This window comes from Homarus americanus, unplaced genomic scaffold (assembly GCF_018991925.1).
Source record: "Homarus americanus isolate GMGI-L3 unplaced genomic scaffold, GMGI_Hamer_2.0 scaffold43075, whole genome shotgun sequence".
Taxonomy (NCBI): Eukaryota; Metazoa; Arthropoda; class Malacostraca; order Decapoda; family Nephropidae; genus Homarus; species Homarus americanus.
In genome coordinates, this window is record NW_024756438.1 from 511,525 (window position 1) to 538,290 (window position 26,766).

At 46.1% G+C, this 26,766-nt stretch overlaps 1 protein-coding gene across 1 annotated transcript; it reads left to right on the plus strand.

Annotated features, from left to right (window-relative positions):
- Window positions 1-1,813: 1,813 nt before the first annotated feature.
- On the plus strand, window positions 1,814-26,746 carry LOC121856816 (hornerin-like). Its single transcript, XM_042352542.1, is given in 7 exon segments — window positions 1,814-1,897; window positions 18,674-18,751; window positions 18,954-20,225; window positions 20,228-21,415; window positions 21,699-21,875; window positions 23,012-24,385; window positions 24,474-26,746. Coding segments are annotated over 7 exon segments (5,781 nt in total). The 5' UTR covers window positions 1,814-1,885; the 3' UTR covers window positions 26,154-26,746.
- The last annotated feature ends 20 nt before the right edge of the window (window positions 26,747-26,766 follow it).

A 26,766-nucleotide genomic window follows, 5' to 3' on the forward strand; every position in this document is an offset into this window, starting at 1 on the left:
TCACCAATTCCTCAGGGTTTGAAGGTATTAATAACACAGTCTCTTCCAGTCACTTACGTCACAAACACAACTGTCTTCTCAGGTGTCCCGGCGGAGCGCTCACCTGACAGTGCAGTAATAATATATGCTTGTCATCAGAGGGCCTTCAAGTAAACAGGTTTCTCCTTAAAATTTAGAGAGAGATTGTGGATAGAGGGAGATAGTGAGAGATAGAGAGATTGTGAATAGAGATTAAAGAGATAGATACATAGAGACTGAGAATAGCAGGCAGACAGACAGGCAGACAGACAGGCAGACAGACAGGCAGACAGACAGACAGAGAGAGAAAATGTCATAAGTGTCCAGTTTATAGGTTGGAGAGGTTGGTACACACGTCAGTCATGGCTCGTCTTGTTGACCTAGAGTTTACGTCGTGTGGCAAGTTTTTGGTGGTGAGGATGTGGTGTGTGAGTGTGTCCTTCTGTGATTATAAACTGTCTTAACATCTTCTACAGAGAGGTACAGTGATACAGGGTTACAATGGTATAATGGTACAATGGTATAATGGTACAGTGATACTTTAACACAGTAATACAAGTCGTTTAAAAATAGAGTCAAATTAACCACTTTACTTTTTCCCCCAAAGACCAAAGTTATGTTCCAGAGTATAACAGTTCAGGAATGGAACTATATATATCAATTAACTCGACAAAAACCGTAAATTCTGAATTCTATTTGCACTGGATATCACAAATGGTGTTTTAATGGGGGAGGGAAGAGGGAGGGCAAAGGGTGGGCAGTGGGAGGGCAAGGAGAGAGCAGGGGGAGGGCAGGGGAGGGCAGGGGGAGGGCAGGGTGGCTTTAAACTCTACCGTGAATGTTTGTGTTAATTACTATTTGGGAAGGTGAGGGAAGGGGAACGTTACTCTGATTAATATACCTGTCACATAACTACTACTACTACTACTACTACTACTACTACAACATCATCATTTTTTATATTTCCCTTTCTCTTTCCTTCCTCTTATAGTCATCTCTCTTTATCAACTATCCTTTTTTCAGTCCCTTTGTTGTTGTCAGTACTTTCTCTCTCCTTCTTACTTTCACTCTCTTTCATTCTATTTCCACTCGCTCCACTTTCTCTCTCACCTCTCTTGCTTGTTCCACATACGACCACGTGTTCTCGCCTCTTCTGTGCTTGTGTCTGGTTTATTAATTATGTGAATTATGGAAGACAGACGTGATGAGAGAGAGAGAGAGAGAGAGAGAGAGAGAGAGAGAGAGAGAGAGAGAGAGAGAGACCATCCTGTGGCCTCGAGGAGCATGGCGCCAGGAAGGTCCCGGAGAGAGTGGGACACAGGACACTCTTCACCCTCACGACTTCCTCTTGTGTTCCAGATTCTAGTCCAGGAACTCTGTATTTTCCTCGAGTCAAGAACACACAGGAGAACTAAAATCCCCTCCACCTCCTTCCTCCCCCCCAACAGTGGGTGACCGCGTCAGGGCCTCGTCCGGAGTGCCCCAGAGCCCTTTCACCTGGGCTGTCCCGTCCCCGCCCCTCCCCGCATCGGTGACTCCTTCACCCAGCCCACACACTGTTGCCAATCCCTCAATACCCATTTGTTAAATAAACAACTACTAAATCATGTAACTAAGGTCATTTTAAGTGTATTATTACACTTTAAACATAATTTCACAGATGGAATACTTTTTTTAAGATGAAAAACTGACAACCTTGAGAGACTGTGTGGAGGTGTTGTGGGGAGCTACGTGAGGGGCGGGTCGGTGGCATCGATGACGTTGACACTGAGTGCCACGGGTAGGAGTCGAGGGCGAACAGGTATAAAAGGCAGAAGGGCAACAGCAGAGGCTTCAGTCCTTTACTCTACTCTCGTTCACCACGATCATGAGGATCAAGGTATTGTGGACCAGGAGTCTTGTGTTGTGTTCAGTGTATAAGTGTCTGGCTGCAGTGATCAACCCGCCACTATGTGTGTGATGTTAAACTTGTGTGAGAAAAGACTATTTGGTTTACAGTTTTGACGTTACAGTTTCTGGATGTGTGTTTCATAGGACAAACCATTTACTTATCGACACCTCGTATATATTAGGGTTTATTTACTACCGCCCCTCATGACCATCTTTGGTATATCCTAACACATGAGGTTAAGTGTCTCTCCACTAACCCACGCTGACCACGTGAAGTTTTAGTAACCTACACAAGCACTCGTACCTCACCGCTCGACGTACCATGAACACCTCGACCATCCCTGGTGTCGGGCTCACATTAAACACGTTATATCTATGTACATTTGCCTCCCAGATATCAGGTAAATGTGGTTCAATTAACACAGGTTCTTGATTATGGCTCCAGGTGTCCAGCTCTCCCCTGCCACTGTTCTCTCCTTCATTATTGACGTTATGGACTTGATGGTCTCGTCCGTCTGTCGCCCCAGCCACATGCTTCACATCCTGGCGCCCCAACCTAACATACTGTGCCTCTCAATCTGTTTACAGTACAGTCTGGTGCATTATAACTCTGCCCCGTGACACTTGTTTAACATTTAAGATCGTTTCTTTTTACAACATCTATATCAAAGTGTGAAGACGAGAGAAGCAAAATGTGATTTTTATATTATACCCAAGACTCGAATCATCTTACTTGCACGAAATATTACTACAGGTGTAATATATCTAGTTCCTTCCCGGGGCAGCATCATTCAGTTTCTACTTCATCTAAGGAATTGTCCACAAGATTCTAACATAACTGTACGATAGTTTTCATTTAATCACAACCACTTTTAATTACGTTGCCATCTACCTGACGCATACCTATAGGACAAAGCCAAATGCTGTTCCGCTAATCTGTAAAATGAAAACTACGTGAAATTACATCATAATAAACAAACAATTCAAAGCCTGTTAGATTCTCGAGTCAACTATGAAATTGTCTTTATATATTAAATCATGTTGTATAAAACAAGCGGGAGACAACATCCACAAAGTTAAAAGTAAGATTTTGATAAGTTTCCGGTAGTTGAGTAATTACCCCTCTGAGATGAGTGTTATGGTGGGGGAGGACTCATCCATCACACACCTGTACAGTCCTCTCTTACCTCATGGTTCTGCTGCCCGCTGAGATGTTCCGACCACCTGACCCCCCTCCCCCCTCCCCCCCTTCTTCCTCCCTGTCCCCCTCTCTCACATGCCCGCCCTCTTACTTTCTCTCACCCCCCCACTTCCCTTCTCTCTCTCTCTCCACCTATCTCACACTATCTCCTCCGCCCACCTGCCTCCCTCCCTTTCACTCTCTCTCCGCCTACATGACCTCTTTTCACTCTCTTCCGCCACTTGCCCACTACCCTCTCTCCGCCCTCCTGTCCTCTCACTCTTCCCACCTGCCTCCCTCCCTCTCCATCCCCGCCCACCTGCCCACCCCTCTCCCCGCCCACCAGCCCACCCTCTCCCCGCCCACCTGCCCTCAATCCTGTTGTCTCGCTGTTCTTACACTCGCTTCTTCCTCTCAAGGGTACATTACTCCCTGACCACCTAAACCACACCATCCCCTGACCACCTAAAGCTGACCACACTATCCCCTGACCACCTAAACCACACCATCCCCTGACCACCTAAACCACACCATCCCTCTGATCACTTTCGGCCTCTGACCCTGGTGTTTACCCCACCTCGGGCCATGGTAGCCCCACCTCGGGCCATATAAGGTGACTCAGATCCCCGACCACCTCACGTGACCCAATTCTTTCACTACCAACAACAGAGCTCAGGTAACACCCCCTCGCCCGTTTTCTTTGGGGTTCTTGGTGGGAGAGGGAGTGTTGCAAGGCCAGAGGCAATAGGAGGCATCGCGGGAGTCAGTTACTAATACTGCCTCTGCCTGCCTCTACACTCTACCTGCCTCTACACCCTGTCTGCCTCTACACCCTGTCTGCCTCTACACCCTGCCTGGGAACGTAGTAATTTTGGGTTGGATTATTAAAGGCTCGGGTGTCTGTTTCTCCTTGATAGTGAAGTTAATACCGTATGATACAATGACTTGACTGCCGAGTTATTATTGTAATTATTTGCGCTTTATTCCCCCCAATTAGAAGAGAGAAGAAGATTTATTACACTATTTGTTGAGAGTCAAGCCTCTGGATAACACTTTCTTCCGAGAATTAGAATTTTACTTTCAATTTATATCAATATGAGGTTATTGTGTCTCGCCTCCTTGGTCGTGGAAGATCAACTTTACTTTCCAACTAAATTTGCATCAAGACAAACAAGAATTGACCTTGCATGCTACCATCTCCTTTCACATACTATAACAAGATGCGCATTATATTTACATACACTTTTGGCTAGGGAAGATAAACCTGACTTTCAACGTAAAATAGACATAAAATTTAATAAGCAGTAGGAGTAACAATGACATTCTGACGCGTCTCGTAAAACCATATGTCGAGAAGAGTTTGTTCCTGACCTTAGAGGCAATCAGACGACCAACACAGTGACCACATCCTGTACTGCCTCTGTGTGTCAACCGCGGAGGAACATGGTAATAAAACCTGAGAGAGAGAGAGAGAGAGAGAGAGAGAGAGAGAGAGAGAGAGAGAGAGAGAGAGAGAGAGTCCAATCCAATGGGAAAACGTAGACATATTACATCATACTTCAGACTTTTAACAATAATGCCCCCAAAACAACTGCTTACTCCACATGACACACTATAGAGTTTAGCCTTGACATTTACGAAGTTTTCTGACATTCATCGATGGGATTAAGAACCTAAATGGCAGAGGGTTAAACCAGATCTTTACCTCACAGAACAGAAATCGTGTCATAGATATTTTCAACGACACAGAATAAACAAAGAGCTTTTAAGTCCTTCGTCACCAATGATAAATTACCCGAGTCTTTATGCCATGAGTTTTATTATTTACTTAAACAATAAATTATATATTTAACCCAAGGTCTCTGAGACACAAGATGGACTCCCCTTCTAAAGATTCCAGGGCACCTTTCACTCCGTATCAGTCTCGCTCACTTACTCCCTCACTGTTTTTTTTACTCGGTCATACACGCCATCTCTCACTCACTCCCTCCCTCCCTCACTCACTCCTTTCCTCACTCTTTCACTCCTTACCTCCCTCCCCCTCCCTCTCTCTCCCTCTCCCCACGCCCTACCTCCCACCCCTCCCCCCCTCTCTCCCCCACGCCCTCCCCCTCCCTCCCTCCCCCCCTCTCTCTCCCCTCCCTCCCTCCCCCCTCTCTCTCTCCCACGCCCTCCCTAACTATCTCCCTCAGTATTACACGCCCGCACGCCTCTCGTGTGTGTGTTTTTCCTTTAAATATTTCAGTTTTTGTATCGTTGTCTGTCTGTCTGTCTGTCTGTCTCTTTCTTCTTTCTTTTTATTTCTCTTCCTCTTATTTACAGACATTCTTAAAAACACAGAGAGAGAGAGAGAGAGAGAGAGAGAGAGAGAGACACAGCACGTGGAGTATATTCACTTACAGAAGAAGTAACTCAATTTAATAAACATGAAACAATATATTAGATTATTTAGTTCGCCTTCCCTATAGCTTATGTAGATGAGCATTTATTCATTCTTTCTTATCCCGGAAATCGTCTATAATCATCGTCCAGTTATACCCATAATCATCGTCCAGTTATACCTATAATCATCGTCCAGTCGTATCTATAATCATCGTCCAGTTATACCCATAATCATCGTACAGTTATACCTATAATCATCGTCCAGTCGTATCTATAATCATCGTCCAGTTATACCCATAATCATCGTACAGTTATACCTATAATCATCGTCCAGTCGTATCTATAATCGTCGTCCAGTCGTATCTATAATCGTCGTCCAGTCGCATTCATAATCGTCGTCCAGTTATATTCCATAATCAATGTACAGTTATACCTATAATCGTCGTCCAGTCGTATCTATAATCGTCGTCCAGCGTCGTATCTATAATCGTCGTGACTTCAGATCATCTCAGGTCAGACTCCAACCTCAAAACACTAACAAGCTCTGGAATCTGAAGCACCTGACAAGCTAACAGGACGATCATTATTAGATACACACTTCCTCCGTGCGGCTCCGTCTGTCTGTCTGTCTGTCTGTTTGGCTGTCTGTCTGTCTGTCTGTTTGGCTGTCTGTCTTTCCATGCTTACTGATGAACAAACCCGACAATATTTATAGATCTTCAGCTAACGTTTGAAGACTGTGCCAACGTTTGAAGACTGTGCCAACGTTTGAAGACTGTGCCAACGTTTGAAGACTGTGCCAACGTTTGAAGACTGTGCCAACGTTTGAAGACTGTGCCAACGTGTACTAATCAAGTCATTATTAACTTCGTCAACGAACCACCGAACAACCTAAAGAACAAAAAAGTAAACAGTGTGAGGACGATACAATGACTTAAGGTGTAACGAAGAAGTTATAGATCGTAAAGACTCGTAAACACACACGCAAGCCCTCACCTCTCCCTCCCCCTCACCTTCCCTCACCTCTCCCTCCCCCTCACCCCCTCCCTCTCCACCCACCAGCCTCACCTCTCCCTCCCCCTCACCTTCCCTCTCTCCCACCTACTCATCCCTCACCTCCCCCTCACCTCCCCTCTCTCCCACCTACTCATCCCTCACCTCTCCCTCACCTACTCAGTGTTCGGCTACCTGTCTGCTACCTGTCTATTACCTGTTGATGACTTACCTAATTATCGAGTTTTTCTTCTCTTCCTTCTTCTTCATTTCACTTATCGACTTGTATTATCTTTTTATCATATACATTTTTCGGTCTGAAGTAAATTATTTTTGTATAAGATGACCATTTTTCCTCCTCGGTGGCCTCGACAAGATCGCGTGTTAGGCTGCATATTTTCTGGGGAGTAAATATGGCAATTTTAAAAGCTATTTTGTACACGTTTTATGGCGGAGGGGAGGAGAGAGGGGGGAAGAGGGAGAGGGAGGGGGGGAGAGGGGAGGGGGGGAGGGAGGGGGAGAAGGAGAGAGGAGAGAGAGAGAGGAGGGGAGGCAAGATGTTATATTCCTTGATACACGATTGACGAGTGGTGAGGTTAGGTAACTTTATTATATAACCTGTACTAACTCACAACATACACAGTTATACAGGATTTATGAGAGGGACATGACATTCATACATTAATACAATTTCATACACAACCATATATAAAACTTGGGATATAATTAATACACAGCATGGAAGTATAGTGGCTGTATAGATGACTCAGGAGACGAAATCAAAACATACACCCAACATACACCCAACATACACCCAACATACACCAACATACACCAACATACACCCAACATACACCAACATACACCAACATACACCCAACATACACCAACATACACCAACATACACCAACATACACCAACATACACCCAACATACACCAACATACACCAACATACACCCAACATACACCCACATACACCAACATACACCCACACACCCACATACACCCAACATACACCAACATACACCCAACATACACCAACATACACCCAACATACACCAACATATACCCACATACACCCATATACCCAACATACACCAACATACACTCAACATACACCCAACATACACCAACATACACCCAACATACAATCTAAATATACACCCAACATACACCAACATACACCCACATACACCCACATATACCCAACATACACCAACACACACTCAACATACACCCACATACACCCACATACACCCAACACACACCAACATACACCCAACAACATAACCCAACATACACCCACACACACCAACATACACCCACATACACCCACATATACCCAACATACACCAACACACTCAACATACACCCAACACACCAACATACACCCACATACACCCAACATACACCAACATACACCCAACATACACCCAACATACACCCAACATACACCAACATACACCCAACATACACCCAACATATATACACCCAATATACACCAACATACACCAACATACACCCAACATACACCCAACATACACCAACATACACCCAACATACACCCAACATACACCTCCAACATACAACCACATACACTAACATACACCAACATACATTCCAACATACACTCCAACATACACCCAACATACACCCAACATACACCCAACATACACCCAACATACACCAACATACACCAACATACACCCAACATACACCAACATACACCCACATACACCCAACATACACCCAACATACACCCACATACACCCAACATACACCCAACATACACCCAACATACACCCAACATATCCCACAGTTGTTTGGTTGCAAAGGAGGAGTCAATTAACATACGAATTATCTACCGAGTAAGAGAAGAGGTGGGCGGGGAGGAACATGGTGTAGGAAGCACTAAAACACACCTCGACATGACCGGGTCGGGGTGGAAGCAGGATATAACTAACGTGATGTTTATGGCGTAGATTTGATGAGAGAGAGAGAGAGAGAGAGAGAGAGAGAGAGAGAGAGAGAGAGAGAGAGTACCTCCCTTCCACCACAGAGGCCAATTAATAACACCGTAAGCCACACCTGCCCCTCAGTTACAACAGGTGAGTCACAGGTGAGCAGCTTTACCTGTGGGCCAACACCTTACCTTGCTGGCTGGGGGAACGTTATGTAATAATTTGTTCTGTTAGGATGAAGATGAATTTCACTGTCATGGTCAAGTACACGTGAGGGAATGAGTTGAGACGATGTGTGTCAGGTGTGTTGATGTCAGGTGTGTTGATGTCAGGTGTGTTGATGTCAGGTGCGTTGATGTCAGGTGCGTTGATGTCAGGTGCGTTGATGTCAGGTGCGTTGATGCGTTGACTCGTGTTGGTAAATGAGTTGTTGTTGTAAAGGTATAATTTTTACATTTTCTTTCATCTATCACAAATATTTTTCATTTGTCATCTTTGAGATAATTCACTAAGTCATTTTATTATGTTTTGTTAATTGTAAAAACAAATATCGTTGTTAAAAAATCTAATCGTAAAAAAAAATATAATTACCTCTCTATTGGTATTAAATGTCAGGCGGCAACCACATGATTATCCCCGGCCTGTGTGTTAGAGGTGCAGAGGCCAAGTGCACCATTAAGTACGTTCTTGATGTACCTGTCAGCACCAGGCAGGATTCACACTAATAATAAGCTGACCAACAAGTCTCTGTATCCCTGAGCAGACCGGCGACAAGTGACCAGGACTGTTGACCTTAACTGCAGGGTCTGGGATGAAGGGAATCGATGTTAAGGTCACACACACACACAAGGGTGAGGCAGGGAGGGAGGGACAAAGAGAGGGAGAAAGGGAGGGAAGGATTAGAGAAGGAGGGAGGAAGATAGGAGGGAGAGAGGGAGGGAGGGAGAGAGGGAGGGAGGGAGAGAGGAAGGGAGAGAGAGAGAGAGGGGGAAGGAGGGATCACAGCTACACAAAGTTTTCCTCTTCTTCTGATGGGTTATAATGGTCGCCGCCTTATCAGCAACACTTCGTTGAGGAACTGTCAGTTGTCTCACAAGTTCACTGAAGAAAAACGTAAGAAAAACTGGTAATAGAAACTGAGATAATTTTATGGGTAGACAACCACGACCGAGAGCAGTGGAGAAAGTGTTATCACCACAAGGCCAGCAGCCAGGTGGTGTGTCCCCCAGGCCACGGAGAGCAGCTTCTTGCTCTCTTAGGAGGACCCCCCGCCCACCCCACCCAAGCCACCTATACTCTTAATTTCTAGGTCAAAGTCTCGTGTTTAGGGCTTTCTGGTCACAACCAATGTCCTGATACATCTCACAATCGGCCTTCACATCACGTCTTCTATTTACACGTCCCTCATTAACATCCGGGACGTGTGGCCTCCTAGACACACCTGAGTCACAAGATCCTCCTGGTCAGGTTCACTTGTTCAGAGTCAACTTAACATTAACTCACTTTAGGACGCTGGTACGAGAGTCTTTATAATTGTTCATCATCTTCACCATAAGCCCCAGCGACCAGAGGGAGTTGTGGGAGGGAGTTACCTCAAGTTAATAATGTAGTCGTAGTTTCCCGCCAGGAATTTCCTCACTAATTAACTGGAAATTCCACTCAATTTGTGTTTGATATAATACATCATTCTCTCAAACGTTACAGTATCTCTCAAGTGGGTGTCTCAAGATGAGAAACACAACCTCCATTAATTCTACGTGTATCATTATTTTTAAACTTGTGTATGAAGCTCACGAGGTGTTGGTATTCTGTTATGAATATTGGAAAGACATCAACAACCACGGCACGAGCTGAAGGTGGTATACTGAGGAGAATTCTTGCACCATACATTAGGTTATTATAAAGCTGCACTACCAATGATGGCTGGGTGATTGCTGACTGGTGTATAAGGAGGGAATACTTTCTCCCTTACGAACTCCCTATGACGGAACAAGTGCGCTAAAAGGTGAAGAATCTTAGTAAGAGAGTCGCGTGATAGTTTTAACATATGTGATGGTGAGGTGGGGTTTAAATACCTGTTGCTGGGAGTCTGTCATTATGGAACTTATCCACTTTTCCTCCTTCCTTTAAATGTCATCACCAACACACATGAAGGAGGAGGAGGGAGAAGAGGGGAGGAGGAGAAGGGAGGGGAGGGGGGAGGCAGCAACAATGATGAATAGGGTGGCGGTGGGATTAAAAAGGGGGAAGGTATAGAAGAGTGGCAACTAGGGTGTACTAGGGAATGTCACCCAGTACCTAACCTAACCTAACCTAACCTAACCTAACCTAACCTAACCTAACCTAACCTCACCAAACCTAACCACGTCACCAGTAAGCCAGGACCTCAAGACGATCTGACCTTCATGTGTAAGTCTCTCAATACCAATTATAAGCTGATATTGTCCGATCATTGCTGGCTAAGGTATTCATTTTCCTTACATTAGGATGGTTAGCTCAGACCCGCGGTAATAAACACAGGAATGAGGTTAATGAGAGGAGAAACGGAAGGTTGTAAGACATTGTACTGTTCCCAGCTGAAGCAAATGGTGTTTGTCTCATGATGTCGCCTGGAATCTGATAGCCAGTTTGTGGTCAATGACTTTGGCATGTGGCTCCTCATCCACCATGTATATCATGACCTAGCTTCTGACCTTTGACCTGGGTCGTGTTCTGTGACGTGGCGTGTAGTGTGTCATCCGGTTTGTAACTTTTGACCTATCTTGTGGTGTTTGACCTTTCTTGCCGTCTGTGACTCACGTTATGTCTTGCTCCTGAATATTCAACCTTTGACCCAACACTTGCCTTACTTCAGGGGACTCAGTATATGACATAAGCGTTACAGTAAGACACACAGGGTCATAACTGGTGCTTGCTCTGGCAGTGTTCAAGCGAGCAGTGACCCGTGCATGGATGGGGGGGTCTTGGCTACCTTCCAGACCTCATAACTGCAAAACGAGAGAGAACTTTACTGGTATAATTAAGTAACATCTGCCAACACTCGACGACTCAGTCTTAATACTCTTTGACATGAAGCTCTTACTAAAGGCGATAATATTCAGGCATAAGACACATTATCAGAGGAGTCGAACCATTGATAACCATTGTGTCACTAGAGTACCTGCCCGAGTCAACCACACCTTGTTATTATTCTTCAAACTCCCTGATATAAATACAGGTTGTCTGACTACATATTGCTACACCATCAGCCAGATTATTATGCTAGCTACTTTATTACCTACATAACCTCTTAAGTGATTAGAGAATAAAATTATAGCCGGCAAGGGATAAGAGATATCTGGCACCCACCGTCTTATCCGGCCATCAACTCTAGCTGGCTTATCATCTCTCTCATCTACACCAAGAAGAGCTCCCAGAGACTCCTTATCACCAAGGTATACTGAGTCTTATATCCCGGTGCTTAAGAGGCTCATAAGACTCATACAAACTTACAGTGAAGCCTCCATATAAGGGATTTCTCTCTTCATGTAGCTCGTTAAATGGAGGGCTTCATATCTAAAGGACCCTCAATATAATGGACTTTCATCTCTATGTAGTTCGTTAGATGTGAGTTCCATAACAGACCCTCGATATAGCGGATTGTTCTCTCCATATTGTCCACTAAATAGAAGGGTTTCGCTGTAGATGCCTCGTACTACAGCAGCCATATAACAGGTTGTAGTCTCCAGGTATAGTTTGGCTTGTCAAGGTCAGGTAGACGGTGATAACTTTGGTTTATGGTACATAATTATCCGTCCCTTTCTCCCCCCCCCTCTTTCATTCTCTTTTATCTTTCTCTTCTTGTTCTGTGTTTTATATTTACCTTTTTCCTCTTTTAATTTTCCTATACCTGACTTCTTTATCTCCTTGTTATTCCCTTCGTTCCATTTTCTTCATTTTTTCCATGTCCTCTTCTCACCTTCATGTCATTTTCTCACTTACCTCTTCTTTCTTCTCCTCCTCCTCCTCCTCCCTCTCCTCGTCCTCCTCATCCTCATCCTCCTCCTCCTCCTCCCTCTCCTCGTCCTAACATCATCTGGTCATCCTCCTCTCCTATCATTCTACACCTCATTATCATCCAATTGTCGTTGTTGGGCAAGAGAATGGCGGTCGGGGCCACCACCTCTTTTTTTATGGTAAATTAGTGAACCGGTCCAGGATTGTATGAGTGTCGTGGTCGTTCTCCTACCCACCACTCGTAACTAGGACGGCTTGACACACACACACACACACACACACACACACACACACACAAAAAGGGACTACTTTCGCTCGCGGGCAGTGTTACCAGAGACGAGGCTGCAGCTTAGGGTGAATTCTAATCGTTGGGGGTCAGTGGCTACGCATAAATTTAAGTAGTTCTCAGCAGCCATTTTGAGGTTTTCTTCTGTGTGTTTTTAGCGTCATTAGATATTGAGTTGAAGGCTTGTTGGTGATGTACAATGGGCAGGTGAGTTTGTTGTTGGAGGGAGAGAGAGGTGGAGGTAGGGAGGGAGGAAGGAAGAGAGGGAGAGAGTGTTCTTGCCTTATGGTATTTGGTAACTCTGGTAAGATTCCTTCACTTCTCCTTCTCATTGCTTTTCGTTCCTCCGTAAATTTCTCAATTCTCACTAAATTCTGGAACATGATGTAAATAAACCCGATAAAAGAAACACGTAACGAAAGAATAATAAAAGATGCACAAGAAAAACAAAAATCCCGGCGAGCAAACTTAACCTGTAATCAGAATCAACTTCATTTGAATATAATCCCCTTTAACACGAGGTCTTAAGTGGTCTCAGTGGAGTGTGGACGAGGGTGGATGTTCTTTGTGCTGGAGACCCACACCAGAGCCCCACAATGGTTGGGTCTGACGATTGTGAACGATAACCTGACGAAGGGGTCGGTCTTCCCCCAGCAGGTGGTAAGGGTGGAGTCCGCTTCTCAGAGACTTCCAGCTTGTAAAATCTTGTCAGGTTGGTCTCTGGAATTCAGTGTGAGCTACAGGTCAGGTTGGGCTGTAGGGCGGCTTAACCTGACCCAAGAATAAGGTTGTCGACACCACACGAAGGAATGATACGCATAAACAAAACAAAACACTATTATCGAGTTTTATAGACGATTATTGTAATTGCCAAAATGAACCTTAATGTCTATAATCCACCAATAATAATCCAGGGCGGGAGAAGGGGGTGTGGGGGATGAGGGGGGGATGGGAGGGGGTATGGGAGGGGGGAAGGTGAGGGCACAATCTCCCGAGTCAGTCATTGGAGCGTTAAGCCAGGGTAATCTGGGGTCAACGATCAATACAAAGCTGTTAGGTTGGCTACATATATATCCAAATCTGGTTACAAAAGCCTCAGTGAACTTGAAACCCTTCTGGCAGGTAACTAGATGTAATTAGGATCTCTGGAGGTGTCTGTCAATCATCTCAATCTATTTCTTGTGTCGTAGAATTGGTTCATGAATAAAGTACCTGGTGGGGTAGAGAGATGTGTGGAGCAATCAGGCCAGAGGCTCAGGTAGGCTGGGAGGAATTAGATCTCGTCTATATAATTTGATTTAGTGAAAGTCACTCATCCTCCTTCCCTGTACTGGCACGCCTCGTCCCCTCTGCCCTCCCTCCCTTCCCCTTCACACACACACACACACACACACACACACACACACACACAATTCTAAGCACTGTTTACAATTGCTTGTCTCTCAACCCTCAACCAGATGCTTTATCACACAAGGAGTTTGCTTAACCCACCTTGCCATTTACCTTGGTATGCTAGACGCAACATTATCCACTATTATTTTATCTCAACGGCGCGAAGAATATATTTAAACGTATGCAAAGTGGTTGTCTATTTTCACAAATATCTTAAACAAATCTTAAAAGCACTTGAGGAAACTGTTTGGGGATATTAATGTTAGTATTGTGTAGCTGTCATCTGAACACCACTAAGGGATTTCACAGCCTCATACATCAACAAATCCCATAAAATATAAACCTATATTCCTCGTTTAGTATAAGTTCATTGTTTATCTTTACCAAAAACCTTGAATATCGCTCTAAAATTCACGTCAGGGAACAGTCCACTTCTAGTTCTATACACAAACGACAACTCAAATCCCAGATGCATGTTCACTGCTCCGTATAATGCCTTAGATAAGCCTGAAATACACTACACGACAGATACATTGGTCGCAGCTTCTCCAAGGACCAGTTTTTGCCACAGTGTATCGAGGGCATAAAGATCCTGAGCGTCAGATGGATGATCGCCTTTGACAACAACAGGGAAAGGCAGAGGGAGTTGGTAAAGCAAGAGGAAGGGGCAGAAGTGAAGTGGGACTGGGTTATGTGTGGATGGTTGATGGTGTGGTTCTGTGTGGATGGTTGTGCGTGGATGATTGTGTGTGGATGATGAAATGTGCGTGTGAGCGAGAGAGAGAGAGAGAGATTTAGTGATCAGGAGTAGCTAATGAACACCCACTCTCATTAAGGTAGAGAACAGGTGAATTTTAATAAGGACTAATCTGCCGCTGATAACGTCACCTCCATGTTTAGATCAAAGGAACTGAGTTAAACAACAAACTCTCTATTGTAAAGCATAATCAGGGACTTGGGTGTTTTACTGACCTAGTAGGGGTGTTGTGAGAGGTGAGGGGTGCTATGAGAGGTGAGGGGTGCTATGAGAGGTGAGGGGAGTTGTGAGAGGTGAGGGGAGTTGTGAGAGGTGAGGTGCGAATATAAAAGATTGTAAAAAGATGATAAAACAAAGGGGTGAAGGGATCAGGAGGGAGGAGGCTGAGGGGGGGTGAGGGGGAAGGGGGGGGGATGAGGGGGGTGAGGGGGAAGGTGGGGTGAGAACCATTGCAGACTTAAGAAGCACAAGAGGGTCACTTCCGCCACGTGAAAGTCACCTTATATTGACCTCGACACAGCTGTTCCTCCTCCTCCTGCTGCTGTTGCCTTTCCTTCCCTCCTCCACCTGATACCTTTCTTCCTCCCCTCCTCCTCCTCCGTCCTCGTCTTTCCTCCCCCTTTCACCCCTTCCTCCTACTGTTGTTGTTCCTTCTCCCCCTTCTGCTGGTTATTCTCCTCCTTCTCCTCTTCTCCTTTGTTCTTATTTTCCTCCTTCTCTCCTCCTGCTGCTCCTAGCTTTCCTCTTCTCGCTGCGTGTACAGGAGCCACCAGCCATCGTTCCCTCCTCGCCATCACAAAGAAGGGAAGTGTGCAGGCATGAACAGCATCCTTCATCTCGTGACGTCACCTCTCTCTCTTTCTCCCGATATTTTATTTTTGTTTTTTATTTTGTCTTTTTTATTGTTGTTTTCTTGTCCGTCTTTCATTTGGTCTTTTATTTACGTCGTATTTTTCGATTTAATAGAGGAACAGGAGATAACGCATCTCCCTGCCACATAGATTAGATTCTAAACTAAATTATATCCCTCGAAGCATCGTCGTACATTGTAAACACTTTTGATATCTAGGAATTAACAGACGCATAATGATTTCCCTCTCAGGAGCTCATTAGTATGTATTCTGGAGCCAGCGAGAGGCAGTGAGAGGCAGAGGGACAGGTATTTGTGGTGTAGACAGGTGTTCACGGAGACGGGCGGATCGATAAGAAAGACAGATGTTATTGGGTGATTCCTCGGGTCCATGGGAGACTTTGAGGAGACGCAGGTGTTACAGGTGGGCGTGTTAGCGGCGTCATGGTTGGGCGTGTTAGAGGCGTCATAGGTGGGCGTGTTAGAGGCGTCATGGGTGGGCGTGTTAGAGGCGTCATGCGTGGGCGTGTTGGAGGCGGTATCAACAGAGTTATTATACAGCCATTGTTAGGAGTGAGGCAGGACTGTGGGCGGTGAGTGAGGCAGGACTGTGGGCGGTGAGTGAGGCAGGACTGTGGGCGGTGAGTGAGGCAGGACTGTGGGCGGTGAGTGAGGCAGGACTGTGGGCGGTGAGTGAGGCAGGACTGTGGGCGGTGAGTGAGGCAGGACTGTGGGCGGTGAGTGGGAGGCAGGACTGTGGGCAGGTGAGTGAGGCAGGACTGTGGGCGGTGAGTGAGGCAGGACTGTGGGCGGTGAGTGAGGCAGGACTGTGGGCGGTGAGTGAGGCAGGACTGTGGGCGGTGAGTGAGGCAGGACTGTGGGCGGTGAGGTGTGTATCCAACACCTGATTAGAATGTGGGATATTGTGTCACAGTGGTGTAGGTCATGGTGAGAGAGGGTAACACACACACACACACACACACACACACACACACACACACACACACACACACACACATGTATCTTAATCATTCACAAACACACAAACGAGACGTGACCCAAATAACCCTTTCATCAGGTTTCACGTTCATTGCAACACCCACAAACAAACATGACCCAACCAGATATAATTTTATATTGAGAGTGACTGCAACAACAGATACCTCATGAGTTGACCTTTTGTGTTACCTGATGTTAACTGTCTGAATAGAATTTATTGCAAAGTCGTAAAGGCATTGTATTGTATAATTGCATAAATCAACTACAGGATATATATTAATCTTTTCTTCTAAGTTTGGGTTGAATGTGATTGATTTTAACCATTTTTTTATAAGAATGTTGGGAAAAATATATTATTTTATCATTCTCTTCTATTGCTTTCTACACTTTTATTGCATTATTCTTATTTCTCAATCTTCCTCCTCCTCTCCCTTCTCTCACATTTGTTGCAGTGTAAATAAGTGTGGAAACAACAACAAAAACAATATTTATAATTGATTAATCTTCACTATTCACTTGAGATAAACAAAGAATGGATAGATAAATAAAGATAATGATAAAAAGTGATTAAAGAAGCAGAATGGGGTTAAAATATACATTAAATAAGGTCAAGGTTTCTGTGATATTGTGTACCCCGGTTAGAAAGTCAATAGACCTTTAGACATATGAATGAGACACCTGCCAGAGTCGTTCGTTCACCCACCTTGAGTGACCAACATTGACATCAGCAAAAAACAGTTGTCTAGTCTGTTTTCTTTTCCTTGGTAAGATTGTTTGTTTAGATCCCACAAGAGCCGAGAGATATAGTATTGGCAATTGTGGTTACGTGTTGGTGTCTGGTGGAAGGAAGGAAGGAGTAGTGTGTCTGGTTGATGAGGGTTAAGGTTTTGTGTAAGGAGTTCCAATGTATTTTAAAAGGATAAATTTGTCTTGGTGATTTTGTCTTTTTTTTTCTCTTTTTCTCCTTCTTGTTTGTTTCTTTCTGTCTTCTTCTTCTTCTTCTTCTTCTTCTTCTCCTTCGTTTCTTTCTGTCTTCTTCTTCTTCTCCTCCTTCTCCTTCTCCTTCGTTTCTTTCTGTCTTCATCTCCTCACAATAATCTCAGCACTTACACTAATTATACGACTGTAGGTCTCATTAGAGCTACAAATTACTTCTATTATATTAAAAGAAAACTTCACAATTATCACATTAGATTAATATTAACTTGACCCAAGTAAAAAACTAATTGCTTCTGTCTAATGCACCTCACATATCTAATTAGTGTACCGAGTTGAACCACATAAGCCACTATAGCATAATTAGCTAAACTCTTAATGACTTGACCAATTTGGAACATAGTTTAGAGTCAAGGAATTCTGGTGTGTTAATTATGCTCTTGTGAAAAATTAATAATCGTCTCAAATTGTGTTAAATGTATGAGATGATTAGACCTCTTGGTTGAAGTAGAGATGGTGTATAATTATATATGGAATAATTCTATAATTAACGCCACATAAAGTATTATAGAATTTATAATTAGTCCATAAAGGTAAAAAAAAAACAGCCTGGGGTTAAGTGAGTGACGATACGAGTAACTTTTATACGACAGGAACTTAGAAATTAATGTATTTTTTTTAGAAGTAATATAACTATGCCCCCTCCCCCCTCCCCCTCCCCTCCCTCCTCCTCCTCCTCCCCCTCCCCTCCCCCTCCCCAGGTGTCCGCCCCATGTCTCAGCCCGCGGAGTAATTTCGGGGTTATTGCAATCATGTTATGGTGCAGCAGTAAGGCGGCTAACATAAAGTACTAGATAAGTGTGTGTGTGTGTGTGTGTGTGTGTGTGTTTACATCTATGTAAGTATCATTTAGTCCATTATATTTCAGTAGAACTATGACGTTTACACACTGTCTCTTCCTCATCACTCTCTATGATAACAGGAAACATGTAAACACAATTTAAACACTGACCAAGTTTGTTATAATTCCAGGTGGCGGTCCTTGTGGTGGCCCTGGCCACTTGTGGGCTGGGGGCCAAGCTGCCTTCATACTCCGACCACGACTCCCAGGTACTGTCTGCCATCACTCTCCCTCTGATATGGATGTCTTGTGCTGGTCGGAATTCACGCTGATGTTTGTCGCAAAGTAGATTATTTCCTGTACAATTTCTGTTAGTGTTGTTGATATTCGGTAGGAGTCATAAGATTACCTCATAGTTTAACAGCTTCTACTTGCTTAAGGATCACATATTCACTAAATTTATCATTGCAGGAGATCGTCTCTCGAACCGTGAGTGTAAAAACACCAGAGAGAAAATCCAACGTTATATCGCACTTCACCCCTGCTGACCATAGCTACGAAGCAACTGGGAGTGTTGTCATCACCAGAGGTGAAGATGCTTCCCCAAGACAAACTTTACCCGAGCCTCAAGCGCCTGTCCGTGTGGCCCCTCCCACCCGTAAGACACAGTCAAGACCAACTTCTTCCTCCCGAGCCTCCGAGTTGGCTCTCACCCGTACCGTCTCCGTCAAGACACCCGAGAGAGTCTCCGGTGTCATCAACCACTTCACTCCCGCCGACCACAGGTACGAGGCCACAGGATCTGTCACCATCAGCAGGGCTTCATCTAGTCGAGCCTCTTCCAGTGAATCCAAGGAAGCAAGAGTTAAGTTTACCCCTGCCCCTGTTGCCCCTGCACGTCCCCGTCAAGTCTATGTAGCTCGACCTTCAAAGACTGCTTCGTCGTCTTCGTCAGCTTCTCAGTTGGCTCTCACCCGTACCGTCTCCGTCAAGACACCCGAGAGAGTCTCTGGTGTTATCAACCACTTCACTCCCGCCGACCACAGGTACGAGGCCACAGGATCTGTCACCATCAACAGGGGCTCAACAGGCAGTGGGAGAGCTGTTTCTTCAGGTCCCGCAAGAACTGTACCTGTCTTCGTGCGTCCTGCTACTGATCCTGTACGTCCTGCAGTTGTACGTCAGCCTGCCCGACCTGCACTTCCCTCAGCTTCTCAGTTGGCTCTCACCCGTACCGTCTCCGTCAAGACACCCGAGAGAGTCTCCGGTGTCATCAACCACTTCACTCCCGCCGACCACAGGTACGAGGCCACAGGATCTGTCACCATCAGCAGGGCTTCTCAAGGTTCTTCAAAACTCCTGTCTGGTGCCTCAAGCCAAGCGCAATTTGTTGCTAAGCCTGCGGCTCCTGCCCCTGCCCGTCCTGCTCCTGCTTCTGCTCCTGTGCGTCCTGCAGTTGTACGTCAGCCTGCCCGACCTGCACTTTCCTCTGCTTCTCAGTTGGCTCTCACCCGTACCGTCTCCGTCAAGACACCTGAAAGAGTCTCCGGTGTCATCAACCACTTCACTCCCGCCGACCACAGGTACGAGGCCACAGGATCTGTCACCATCACCCGAGGCTCAACAAAACAAGCTTCTTCAGCAAGTCAGGCTTCCTTCGGTGCTTCACGTGCAACAAGAGTGAAGTTGCCCCTGCCCCTGCTACCCCTGCCCCTGTTGCCCCTGCACCTCCCCGTAAAGTCTATGTAGCTCGACCTTCAAAGACTGCTTCGTCGTCTTCGTCTTCGTCAGCTTCTCAGTTGGCTCTCACCCGTACCGTCTCCGTCAAGACACCCGAGAGAGTCTCTGGTGTCATCAACCACTTCACTCCCGCCGACCACAGGTACGAGGCCACAGGATCTGTCACCATCAGCAGGGGCTCAGGTTCTTCTGGCCGTCAGTCATCAGTTAATGCCTTCGGACAAGCTGCAGCCAGTGCCAGCAGACAAGCAGCGGCCTCAGCTTCCTCTGGATACAGTTCATCAGCAGGGTCTCAAAGCCAGGCAGCAGCAGCAGGTTTTCAGCGCTCCCAGGCAGCGGCAGCAGCAGCAGCTTCTCAGCGCTCCCAGGCAGCTGCAGCAGCAGCAGCAGCAGCAGAAGCAGCAGCGTTTCAGCGCTCCCAGGTAGCGGCAGCAGCAGCAGAAGCAGCAGCAGCCTCTCGGCGCTCCCAGGCAGCAGCAGCAGCAGCAGCCTCTCAGCGCTCACAAGCAGAAGCAGCAGCCTCTCAGCGCTCCCAGGCAGCAGCAGCAGCCTCTCGGCGCTCCCAGGCAGCAGCAGCAGCAGCAGCCTCTCAGCGCTCACAAGCAGAAGCAGCAGCCTCTCAGCGCTCCCAGGCAGCAGCAGCAGCCTCTCAGCGCTCCCAGGCAGCAGCAGCAGCCTCTCGGCGCTCCCAGGCAGCAGCAGCAGCAGCAGCAGAAGCAGCAGCAGCCTCTCGGCGCTCCCAGGCAGCAGCAGCAGCAGCAGCCTCTCAGCGCTCACAAGCAGCAGCAGCAGCCTCTCAGCGCTCCCAGGCAGCAGCAGCAGCCTCTCGGCGCTCCCAGGCAGCAGCAGCAGCAGCAGCCTCTCAGCGCTCACAAGCAGAAGCAGCAGCCTCTCAGCGCTCTCAGGCAGCAGCAGCAGCCTCTCAGCGCTCCCAGGCAGCAGCAGCAGCCTCTCAGCGCTCCCAGGCAGCAGCAGCAGCCTCTCAGCGCTCCCAGTCATCATCATCGTCTTCATCATCTTCGTCTGGTGGATCCCAGTCCTTTACTTACCGTCTAGCGGCTCCCTATGAAGGGGGTAGTTCCGTGTCTTCCTCCGACCTACTGGCAGAACTGGAGGAGTTCAGGGCAGATGCTGCCAGATCTGGTGTGAAGATTACCCAAGATGCTCAGACCAGGCTAGCTGATAGTGACAGTGTAAGTGAGGTTTAAGTCATAGTTCACTATTAACACCGCCGGGTATGTAGTAGTGCCTAACATTAAGGAGTTTTCTGAGGAAGAAGATGGCACCAGGACAAGTAACCAGGGTGACATCCTCCGTTACATCTTGTTATAACATTTAGAGCAAAATTCCACCTCAACAAATTATGACCAATACATCAAACATTTCAGAATTTTCAATCGAACAAACGACAGTTGCCTTTTTCAGAATTTCACAACTGACAACAAAAGCCATGCATTAACCTGCTTGTGTTCTCAGGGGTCAGACCCGTACAGCTTCAGCGTGCGAGTGGAGGACCACGACAACACCAATTACCAGAGCAGAGATGAGTGGGTGGGTGAAGATGGCATAACCTACGGCTGGTACACAGTGCTACTCCCTGACGCCTTCAAATACAACTACTCCTACATTGCTCACCCAGTTAAAGGCTACCAGGTACACACTGTAGGCTGGCAACATGCTCCATAGTCCCCCCTCCTCCCCTCGACCTCTGCTTCTCTCCCATCTTACATCTTATAATATCACAATCCTCCCAAAGCTGTTGTTGTCTTAAGAAATACTCTCTCTGTACCTCTAGCTTTCCTATACTCTTAAAAGTTTCTCTTATGGCTTTCAAGTTAATAATCTCATCCCTATTTCAAATTCTTCATTCTTGTTATGAAAGAAATATTTCCTCGATTCCCTAAACTTTATCTTAGTTAAATTCTTTAATTTTTATTCTTAATACATAATATTAATTCTTCTCTATGTCTATGTCTATACTCTTGTGGTTTATAGAAATGACTTGTCTTTATCATGCCTATGACCTACTCTTCTCTGGTATTATTATTATATACGTATCTACTTTCAGAAAACTCTTCGCTATGCCAGAGTCTTTGCTTTATTCTTGTGCTTTGAGAACTTCCTTATGTATGCCATTATATCTCACAGTTCTATGGCATCTTTATGGATTTCTATATTCACAAAGCACTTTTCTATACCAACAACTCTTAGTTATATTCTTTTAACAAATATCTAATCTATGCCTCTTTTAATCTTGTCTATATTCCGTTAATCAATGCCAACCTTTTAATATTCATCTCTATAACAATATCTTGTTCTTGATCTCTGAGAAATGCCTTATCTATGCCCTCTGTCTTTACCTAATTTACCAGTCCATTTAAGGCATAATATATACCTGGGTGTTCGACAGCTCTACCAACACTGTACAGGTATACTAAGAACAGTTACCATGCACCTAAGTCACAGTCAAGTATACTGTAGAGGTTAGAGAAGTTAATACGCATGCTTATTTCGTGTGTATGTTGCTATCTTTACTCTATTTACCTAACATTAGCAGAAAAACATCACGGAACAAAATGTAAGGTAAATATTAACCCAATTAATTACAGGTTTTTGCCCCAGGTAACCATGTACAGAATTACCTGTCGGTGTCGTCTGGTGAAAAGGCTCCTTATGCGTGTGTACGGGAGTATACAGTGGTGACGATGTATAATTTGTTTACGGTAGCATTGTATCCTTGTTTATAGTGTTACTTAATATTGTACTTATTCACCTTTGCATTTTTACAGGTTAAGGTAACGCGTGTGGACTCTGGTATCGTGATGAAGCCCGTTGAAGCAGATATCTTCGCCCCTGCCACCATCTTCTCCAACCAAGGCATCACCAGGTTCGGTGACTTTGCCATTTCAGGCATCAACAACGATTTCCAGACTGAAGGAAGGATGGACTTCGAACAGAACGCCGCTGCCACTTTTGCCGATTCCTTGGCCGAGTCTCTGCAGGTTGGCAGGTCACAATCATCGTCATCAGTGCCTGCAGTTTCAACCGGTCCGGCCAGTCACATCTGTGGGTACAGAATTGTCCGAGAATATGGATCAACCAGTTCCCGCACCATCGCCATCCCCTCTGGGTCACCTCTCTGTGGCTCCTCATCAGCAAGTCAGAGTGCAGGTCTCTCCAGTGCTTCATTCACAGGCCGCTCATCTGGTGCCTCAAGTAGCAGCGGTTTCACCTCTGGATCCGCAGCTCAGAGTCAGAGAGCAGGTGGATCTTCAGCCAGTAGTTTCTCCTCAAAGCAGGCAGCAGCAGGAGCAGCAGCAGGAGCAGCAGCAGGATCATCCCGCGCTTCCTCCTCTGGGTCCACAAGCTTCACCTCTGGATCTTCAAGTTCCTTTAGTTCATCCTCTAAAAAAGTCTCCTCTGGATCCTCTGCCTCTTCTGGTTCAACCTCGAGCAAGTTCTCTGGATCCGGATCATCCTCTAAATTTGGAGCTTCCTCTGGATTCGGATCTTCCTCTGGATTCGGATCTTCCTCTGGATCCGGATCTTCCTCTAAATTTGGAGCTTCCTCTGGATTCGGATCTTCCTCTGGATCCGGATCTTCCTCTAGATTTGGAGCTTCCTCTGGATCCGGATCTTCCTCTGGATCCGGATCTTCCTCTAAATTTGGAGCTTCCTCTGGATTCGGATCTTCCTCTGGATTCGGATCTTCCTCTGGATCCGGATCTTCCTCTGGATCCGGATCTTCCTCTAGATTTGGAGCTTCCTCTGGATTCGGATCTTCCTCTGGATCCGGATCTTCCTCTAGATTTGGAGCTTCCTCTGGATCCGGATCTTCCTCTGGATCCGGATCTTCCTCTAAATTTGGATCTTCCTCTGGATTCGGATCTTCCTCTGGATCCGGATCTTCCTCTGGATCCGGATCTTCCTCTAGATTTGGAGCTTCCTCTGGATTCGGATCTTCCTCTGGATCCGGATCTTCCTCTGGATCCGGATCTTCCTCTAAATTTGGATCTTCCTCTGGATTCGGATCTTCCTCTGGATCCGGATCTTCCTCTGGATCCGGATCTTCCTCTAGATTTGGAGCTTCCTCTGGATTCGGATCTTCCTCTGGATCCGGATCTTCCTCTAGATTTGGATTCCTCTGGATCCTCCTGGATCCGGGATGGATCCTTCCTCTGGATCTCTTCCTCTGGATCCGGATCTTCCTCTGGATTCCTCTGGATTCGGATCTTCCTCTGGATTTTGGAGCTTCCTCTGGATCTCGGATCCGGATCTTCCTCTAAATTTGGATCTCTTCCTCTGGATCCGGATCTTCCTCTAAATTTGGATCTTCCTCTGGATCCGGATTCCTCTGGATCTTCCTCTGGATCCGGATCTTCCTCTGGATCCGGATCTTCCTCTAGATTTGGAGCTTCCTCTGGATCCGGATCTTCCTCTGGATCCGGATCATCCTCTAAATTTGGATCTTCCTCTGGATCCGGATCTTCCTCTGGATCCGGATCTTCCTCTGGATCCGGATCTTCCTCTGGATCCGGATCTTCCTCTAGATTTGGAGCTTCCTCTGGATCCGGATCTTCCTCTGGATCCGGATCTTCCTCTAGATTTGGAGCTTCCTCTGGATCCGGATCTTCCTCTAGATTTGGAGCTTCCTCTGGATCCGGATCTTCCTCTGGATCCGGATCTTCCTCTAGATTTGGAGCTTCCTCTGGATCCGGATCATCCTCTAAATTTGGATCTTCCTCTGGATTCGGATCTTCCTCTGGATCCTCTGGTGCTTCAGGTTCATTCTCCAGCAGGTTCTCTGGATCTGCAGGTAGAGGCTCAGGCTCAACTAAGTCTTCATTCGGTGGATTCTCCTCTGGATTCTCAAGTCAAGGCTCTAGTGCATCCAGCTCTGAAGAGGAAGAAGAATCAAGCGCTTCTTCTTCCTCAAGTCAAAGCTTTGGTTCATCAAAGTTCTCATCTTCAAGGCGAGGTCCTTCCTATAGCTTCTCCTCTGGTTCTGGCAGTGGAGCCTCTACCTTTGGCGCCCGGTCCTCATCTGGAGCTTCTCTAACACGCAGAGTTTCAGTCAAATCACCTGAACGAGTATCAAATGTAATCTCCCACTTTACTCCTGCTGAACATGTTTATGAAGCGACTGGTAGTGTGACTATCGACTCTTCCTCAAGTCATGAATCCATTAGTCCCGCACGGGCTGTGTTTGTGGCCACTCAACCTGCCGTTGCTGCTCGTCCCGCAGTCAGGAAATCACCAGCTGCTGCTTCATCTCAGTTGGCTCTCACCCGTACCGTCTCCGTCAAGACACCCGAGAGAGTCTCCGGTGTCATCAACCACTTCACTCCCGCTGACCACAGGTACGAGGCCACAGGATCTGTCATCATCAACAGGGCTTCAACTAGTCGAGCCTCTTCCAGTGAATCCAAGGAAGCAAGAGTTAAATTTACCCCTGCCCCTGTTGCCCCTGCACCTCCCCGTCAAGTCTATGTAGCTCGACCTTCAAAGACTGCTTCGTCGTCTTCGTCAGCTTCTCGGTTGGCTCTCACCCGTACCGTCTCCGTCAAGACACCCGAGAGAGTCTCTGGTGTTATCAACCACTTCACTCCCGCCGACCACAGGTACGAGGCCACAGGATCTGTCACCATCAACAGGGCTTCATCTAGTCAAGGATCCTCCAGTGCTAGACACACCTCAGGGGCTCCAGCTTCTTCTGCTCCTGCTGCCCCAGCCCGCCCTGCCCCAGCCCGTTCTGCCCCAGCGTATTCCCCCCCGACTGCTGCTCCAGCCCCATCCCAACTGTCTCTCACCCGTACCGTCTCCGTCAAGACACCCGAGAGAGTCTCCGGTGTTATCAATCACTTCACTCCCGCCGACCACAAATACGAAGCAACTGGCTCTGTCACCATCAGCAGGTCATCCTCGGCTTAACTTTATCTTTACATAATAAAGAAACAGACGAGTGCCATATGCGTTCAAAATAAAATGTCGACACTTAGGCGGTAAAGGTTTATGGTGTTCGGGAAGCTCACTAATATTATGTATAATGTGATACCCAGAGATTATTGTTCAACTTCACGAGCTATAATTAAAAAGTAGTTTAAGGAGTAAATCAGTTGGTGACTTGACAACACATGGCTGTGTCTATACCTGTGTCTGTACCTCCCACTAACTGCTGGCTAGTGTCTCCTCCTCTACAGCTTTCCCACACACTCTCTCTTCTTGCATAGGTGATGTGAGTCCATCTCTGCACCTCATCTTATACTTTAATATATATAACGATATTATTTACTATTTTAGGGCTTTTTCCTTCCTGTTAATTTATAAATGAGCTTCCCAGGTGTTGACCATTGATAAAATGAATGTGTGTCTGTGCCTCTGATGACACAAAAAATGAAAATACTTAAATAATAACTATTTATTGAGTGACATAAGACCCAGGGTAAATATTTATTTATTGTCCAATCATCCTCATCATGTATCGAGAAGAATGATCTAATAAACCACATTAGAATGAACAGTTATTCCAGCCTTTATTTACCTT